This window comes from Miscanthus floridulus, chromosome 1 (genome assembly GCF_019320115.1).
Source record: "Miscanthus floridulus cultivar M001 chromosome 1, ASM1932011v1, whole genome shotgun sequence".
NCBI lineage: Eukaryota > Viridiplantae > Streptophyta > Magnoliopsida > Poales > Poaceae > Miscanthus > Miscanthus floridulus.
In genome coordinates, this window is record NC_089580.1 from 172760113 (window position 1) to 172767025 (window position 6913).

At 45.5% G+C, this 6913-nt stretch overlaps 1 protein-coding gene across 1 annotated transcript; it reads left to right on the forward strand.

Moving 5' to 3' along the window:
• Window positions 1-239: 239 nt before the first annotated feature.
• LOC136548347 (actin-depolymerizing factor 5) lies at window positions 240-2902 on the forward strand. Its single transcript, XM_066539912.1, has 3 exons — window positions 240-397; window positions 508-767; window positions 2365-2902. Exons 1-3 carry the CDS (start codon window positions 377-379, stop codon window positions 2513-2515), a joined length of 432 nt encoding a protein of 143 aa, XP_066396009.1. The 5' UTR covers window positions 240-376; the 3' UTR covers window positions 2516-2902.
• Window positions 2903-6913: the final 4011 nt, after the last annotated feature.

The window sequence follows — 6913 nt, forward strand, 5'->3', positions numbered from 1 at the left end:
TACTAATTTATGGTTCAAGCTTAATGTAACCCACAACCTTAATTATAAACCTAATTATAATTATGTTGTAAAATATTTTTTTTATTATTCTAGGTTCGCTTGTAAGCAAACACAGCACCAAAAAAACAGGGGATAGTATGTGCCTATTGCATTATTGCTTTTTTCCATTCGATGAGAGAAGGGAATTTTGGGCTGCTTTGCCGCACTCTTTTTATAAAGTCGACCCACCCTCACCTAATGTCAAAAGAACCCGCAGCAGGGGAGACTGGGGGAGATTGAGAGAGGAGGGTTCCTGAAAGAGAGCCCAAACCCAAGCAGAGAATACCACCGTTCCCTCGCCAGGGCGTTCATCCGCAACGATCCGCAGCCTGCAGCCATGGCGATGGCTTACAAGATGGTAAAACCCACCGCCCCGGTCATGGCGCAGCCGCTTCTTCTCTCTCGTGAAATCAAGCAGCCATGGCTCAGGATCGACGGCGCTCTGTGCCCTGCGCGTGTGTTTTGCAGGCGACGGAGGGGATGGATGTGAAGGAGGAGTGCCAGCGCTGGTTCATGGAGATGAAGTGGAAGAAGGTGCACCGCTTCGTGGTGTTCAAGATCGACGAGCGGTCGCGCGCCGTGCTGGTGGACAAGGTGGGCGGCCCCGGGGAGGGGTACGAGGAGCTCGTCGCCGCGCTGCCCGGCGACGACTGCCGCTACGCCGTCTTCGATTTCGACTTCGTCACCGTCGACAACTGCCAGAAGAGCAAGATCTTCTTCATCGCCTGGTAATCATCCTGAGCCGCTCGATCGCCTCTAATTTCCTTGATTACTACTGCTAATCCAGCCATGGAATTTTGTTAGAAAAGGTAGTACTACCACTAAACCTGGTAAACTGAAGTGAGAAGAATCAATTAATTCGGTACGGGGATGCTGGAACGATCCGGTCCATTCCCATTTACTCATTGCTGATTTGAGCATTCATGTACAGAGTAGCCTTGCCACGGTACTGTCCATAAAGGCATAAGCCCAACCTACACGGTAGCAGCGCCAACTGCCCGAAAGGCCGAAACCGTATTTGTCAACGTTTTTCTCTAGAAGCATTCATGCAGCTTGGAAGATGCGCACGCGAATCATAAAACTACGGCAGCCCTGAAACAAAATCCCTGTCCGTCTTTTCCACAGTTGAAAAAAAAAACTGGGTTTGGTGATCGTAGTCGTAAAAAAACATAGTAACTGCTGTAAGTCCGATTAAGAATGCAAGTGACGAAAGAAACGGCATCTTGCAACTGAAAAGTCAAGGCAATCTCGAAACTGTTTGGTTCGACAGAATGCGCGTATTGTAATTTCCTACTAGTAAACTTTGAAGGAAAGCAAATAAATAGTATTTTTCTCTCCCAACAAATCAGCAGCGTCAGCCAAATTTCAGCGAGTCGAACAGGGCAGCAGTGTAGAACATGTCCTGTCGCTCGTCTGAAGGAAAGCAAACCTGTCTTCTTGAGCCTTAGAGGTGCAGGAAGGCATCACACAATTCACAATTGACTAGAAATCTGCAGATCTAATGACTGTTCAATCAGTGCCGCATCCTTATCTCACAAAGCAGGAAGGTGCGCCAAGCTTTTTCGGTTTTTTCTCCACAGGGAAAAAAGTTGCTTGCGGCACTCGTCCCCGCTGGGATCATGATCATGACGGGGACCAAACTTTCCTGCTAAGCCCTGGCCAGGCCTCCCTTTCTCCCTGTCACTGTTGTCTTGAGCGCTCTCTACACGCATTATTTTGTTCCAAAGCCAGCAGTGCTAAGCACGCCCGCTATTTTATCAGATCTGATCTAGCCTGAATCCACCTGTTGTCTAGATCTGTCAGCCCACCGAAAGCAAAGCATCGCCCACGATGACAGCCATAGGCAAAACTGTCCAATCCTCCAGTTTATGAACCATATTTTTATTTATGACAACAAATCCGTCAGCAAAAACGAGAGCAACTATATTTATATACTTCTTTCTTGATCGATCTGTCCGTGTCCGGCAACAACACCACCAAACAAGATTTGCGGCGTGTTCGCTGGTTGGTTTCTGGGCTGGTTTAGGTTGGCTGGTGCTGGTTTGTTGTGAGAGAAAAACACTGTTGACTGGCTGGTTTGGGCTGGCTGAAACCAACAAGCGAACAGGCTCTTGATCACCACGAGTAAGCAGCACGACCGAATTATTTAACTACTGTTAACTTGTCAACTTCCTCCATTTGTTAAATAAAGCGCTATGGTTCTGCTGCCGACTGCTGGCTGCTGGTGCGCTGCATTTCCAGTGGGTTATTGCGCAGGCAGTTGTTCTGACTTCTGACGGGTGGACTGGATTCGTTGCTTGGTGCTGCGCTTCTCTTTTGGCGCAGGTCACCGGCGGCGTCGAGGATAAGGGCCAAGATCCTGTACGCGACGTCGAAGCAAGGCCTGCGGCGGCTGCTGGACGGGGTCCACTACGAGGTGCAGGCCACCGACCCCTCCGAGATGGGCTTCGACGTCATCAGAGGCCGCGCGCAATGAGGCCCGCGCTGCACTCTTCTCCTACCTGTGCGTGTGCGTGTGCGTGTGCGTGTGCGTGTGCTCCTACTACTCTGTACTCCTGCCTCTCTGCGACCCTGCGTGCGTGTGTGTGTGATCGGCCGGATGCTAATTGGCGTTGGTGTGCTCCCGTAGCGATAGCGTCGATGATGCCAATCTGACGAGGCTTCGCGTGTGTTTGCTTTGGTATTTTCGGTTTCTTTGGAGAGATGATGCAGGCGTGGTGTGTGCTGATGTTGATGGGTGGAGTAGAAGCTGAGGGAGTAGCAGGGGATTAATGAAACGTCCATCTCTGCGACGTAGAATTCCACTGAACAATGCTCCAGTGTACCATAAGCTGCTTCAGATTATTTGATCGCGTTTCTCTCCGACTGTGGTGCTTAGTACTTGCTATCGTTTCTACCTACAATTTTTGAGAAAACACCTTTCTACGTACAATTCAGAGCAAAGCTGTTCTGTGCTTCCATTTTTTGTTCGAAGAATGTCAGAGTTTCATAAAACGATTAGGTAAAGTAGTTTGGAGGCGCCAGTCTCAATTTCTGAAGTACGTAGAGAATCTGCTCTCCAACCCTCTTCTGCGGTTGATTCAAAGGAAGCGATGTAGATGTTGGGACAAGAGCAAGTGTTCAGATCTGAAGAGAACAGCGAACACACAGTTAATCTAAAGGTCGCAATCTTGGTACATGTGGCAGGAGAAGCTGGGCACGTCAGGAGGTTGTGCTTTTGTCGGTGCTTACTGCATACGCGCCGCACAGGCGGACAGAATCACAGAACTAATGGTGTTCAACAGTTTTTTTTTTTGGGTACCAAATTCAACAGTACTGTGTGAATGACACGGACCGGAGCCACACGCTACGCTAGCCTGTACAGTCCAGTCCAGAGGCCCAAATTGTGCGATTGCAATTCCATAGTCCAGGGGGGCCCAAATACCTGTGCGAATGATTGCCTATAGTCCAGGGTGGCCCAAAAGTTGCGCAGTTGTAGCCCAGCATGAGGAATCGGACTAGATTAAACGTGGGTTCATTTACCCACAGAAGATGAGGCCCGAACCTTGTAACCCAAAGGCACCCTTGTCGATTCAGTGACGCTCACACTGAGATCTGGCGGCGCCCTCATTTGCACGGATGTTGCTTTTGCTTGCTCAAGAGCGGCCAAAGTTCCTTCGTTATTTCTTTTTTTTCCACAACGGTAAAACCGAATTTCATTACCAGAGCAACAAAATTACAAAGAGTTTAACAGTTCAACAAACTGCGCACACCAGAGCGACACTAAAGACTGAAATCTAGGCATATGATGACAGAGGGAACACATGCAAGGATAAAAGCTACCATGACCACCAGCAACTAAGCGACGGAACGTCAAACCAAAACACCCCCCACACACAGGGGACTCCACCAGGTGCCATACACCAAACAGTTCATAGCCATCAAAGGAAGAAAAGATAACTACATCCTGCCAAAAAAGCCTATCCCAGCCTCCATCCACGGAGATGATCGAGCCTGTTCGCTGGTTGGTTTCTAGGCTGATAATCTTGGCTGATGCTGGTGTGTTGTGAGAGAAAAATACTGTTCACTGGCTGATAAGGCCTGGCACGGGCTGGATAGCAACCAACGGAAGGAATCAACTGGCGGTCATCCTTCTCCCGCACTTGTGCATCTTGCTTATGGAAGAAGAGGGCCGCCGTCTTGATGGCCTCCGCTCCCTTGATCACCTGCTGCTTCAAGTCCTCCTTAAGCAAACCTGCCCAGTAAGTCAGAAAGGAGCAAATCATACACACGATCTCAGATTTCACTTTCTTTTCCTCAAAGCATACGGCGTTTCTAGTCCTCCGGATAGCCCAGCAAACAGCAGCTAGACCAACAGCATGCATTTTAGGACCTTGTGGGACTATAAGTCTTGTCCTTATCTACTTAGGATAATTATCTAGAGTAGTTGGTAGCTGTGTCAGCCCTTATCTTTATTTCTAGCATCTACTTTAGCATCTCTAGAATATGCTATAGCTTTCTTAAGGCTCAAGCAAGCTTTTTTAAGATTCAAGCAAGCTATCCTATATGTATCCCCAACCTGTCATAGTTGTGGCATGGCTAATAAATCTGAATTTTATCCCCAAACCTGTGTTTTGTTCTAACAGATTCTACCAATCCATATCCAGTACTGATCCATGTTGCCAGGCCTGCAGTCAGCTTCTAAAGAGTACGCTAGCAAGCTCCAAACATACTTGGCAGTTAAACACTCAAAGAAAATATGATGGATGGTCTCTTGATTTGTACAGAAAGCACACGACATGTTACCTTTCCACTTGCGTTTGCTAAGGTTATCCTTAGTAAGAATAACCCCCCGAGCAACTAACCACATGAAGACCTTAATTTTCAAAGGCAACTTAGCTTTCCATATTTTCTTGACATTTCTACCATATTCCTCCTTACAGAGATATTTGTAAGTTGACTTGACTGAGAAGACACCAGATTTCTCCCAGTCCCACTTCGCCCTATCCCTTTCATCATTGGTGTTAAAACGTTGCATCATATCATAGAGCCACCTGAGTTGAATTTGTAGGTCCTCATACAACCATCTTCTAAATTTTAACCTCCAATTTCTGTGTCTCATGACCGCAAGAGAACACTCCTGATCTTCACTAATTGCATACAGATTTGGGAACTTGTCTGCCAAGGAGACAAGTCCACACCATTTATCATGCCAAAAGCTGGTAGCCTTTCCATCACCCGCCACCATGGATCTAACCTTCAAGTAGACGGGTCGAACTTTCAGCAAATCATTCCACACAGGGGAATTTTTGTTGCTTTTTTTTTTCTTTTCAAATGAGAGATGCTACCGTTCTTGAGATATTTCTTGGAGATAATATCATGCCATATACCTGTTCCATTCTCAGCTTTCCACCAACACTTACATAAAAGACTAATATTCATCCTCCTTAAATCCTTTATCCCCAGTCCTCCTTTACTCTTGGGCTTAGTTATCTTGGTCCATTTGATCAAATGATATTTTTTCTTCATGTTAACCCCTTGCCAAAAGAACTTCTTCCTGGCAGTGTCCATCATGTTAACCCCTTGCCAAAAGAACTTCTTCCTGGCAGTGTCCATTTTGTTAATAGTAGAAACAGGCAGCCAATACATAACATGGCATAAATTGGAAGGTTGCTCAAACATGAATTTATAAGCACCAATCTGCCACCCAGACTAAGCGAACTACCCTTCCAGTCATCAAGTCTTTTCAGCATTTTTTCACCAATATTAACCCAATCAGTCACATGTAATCTAGATCCAGCTACAGGCACACCAAGGTATTTAATGGGCCATTTCCTAACATCACAATTAAACATATTGGAGAAGTCTAAGCTTTTGCATTCATCCTGACTCACCATGATAACCTCACTTTTGGAGAAATTTATCTTGAGCCCAGACATGGCTTCATAGAAATACAACAGTAATTTAAGATTGGAAGCCTGTTCTTTATTATCCTGGATACAAAGGATTGTATCATCTGCGTATTGCAGAATAGCTACTCCATTTTCCACATACTCAGGTACTAAGCCTGTAATCAACTTACTTTCCTGAGCCAAATTCATCATTTTAGCAAGAGAGTCAGCAGCAATATTGAACATAAAAGGGGACAAAGGATCACCCTGTCTAACCCCCCTTCCAGATTTGAAATAACCCCCATTAGTGTTATTGACCTTCACACTAACAGTACCTGAGATCATCACTAATTTCACCCATTCACACCATTTGGGACAAAACCTTCTTTGTTTGAGACACTCAAAAAGAAATTCCCAGTTGAGTTTGTCATATGCCTTCTCAAAGTCCAGCTTGAGAACAAGGCCATCCTTTTTCCTGATTTTAGTATCATGCAAGGCCATAACCCCATCCATTATATTCCTATTTTTCAAAAAGCCAGATTGACTTTTGTTGATAATTCTACTCATGACTTTATCCAGTCTTAGCATTAAAGCTTTAGTAAAGATCTTGTAGATAACATTCAGAAGGCAAATGGGCCTGTATTGCTTGATATATTAGCCTCTTTTACTTTAGGTAATAGGGTAATAATACCGTAGTTGAGACGCCCAATATCCAGATTTAAATTGTAAAAATCCTGGAATAGGGCCACTAGGTCATTCTTGAGGAAATCCCAGTAGTGCTGATAGAACTCAATTGGAAAGTGGTCAGGTCCAGGAGCAGTGTTTTTCTCCATAGAAAAAATTACTTCTCTTATTTCAGTTTCAGTAAAGGGTTTTTCTAATTCCTCATTCTCCTGATCATTAACCTTTTCAGACTCATCCCAACAGTTTGGATCCAAGTGAATTCCAGATGGGGTAGAAGGACCAAAGAGATCTTTATAAAACTGAGTGGCATGCTCCACAAG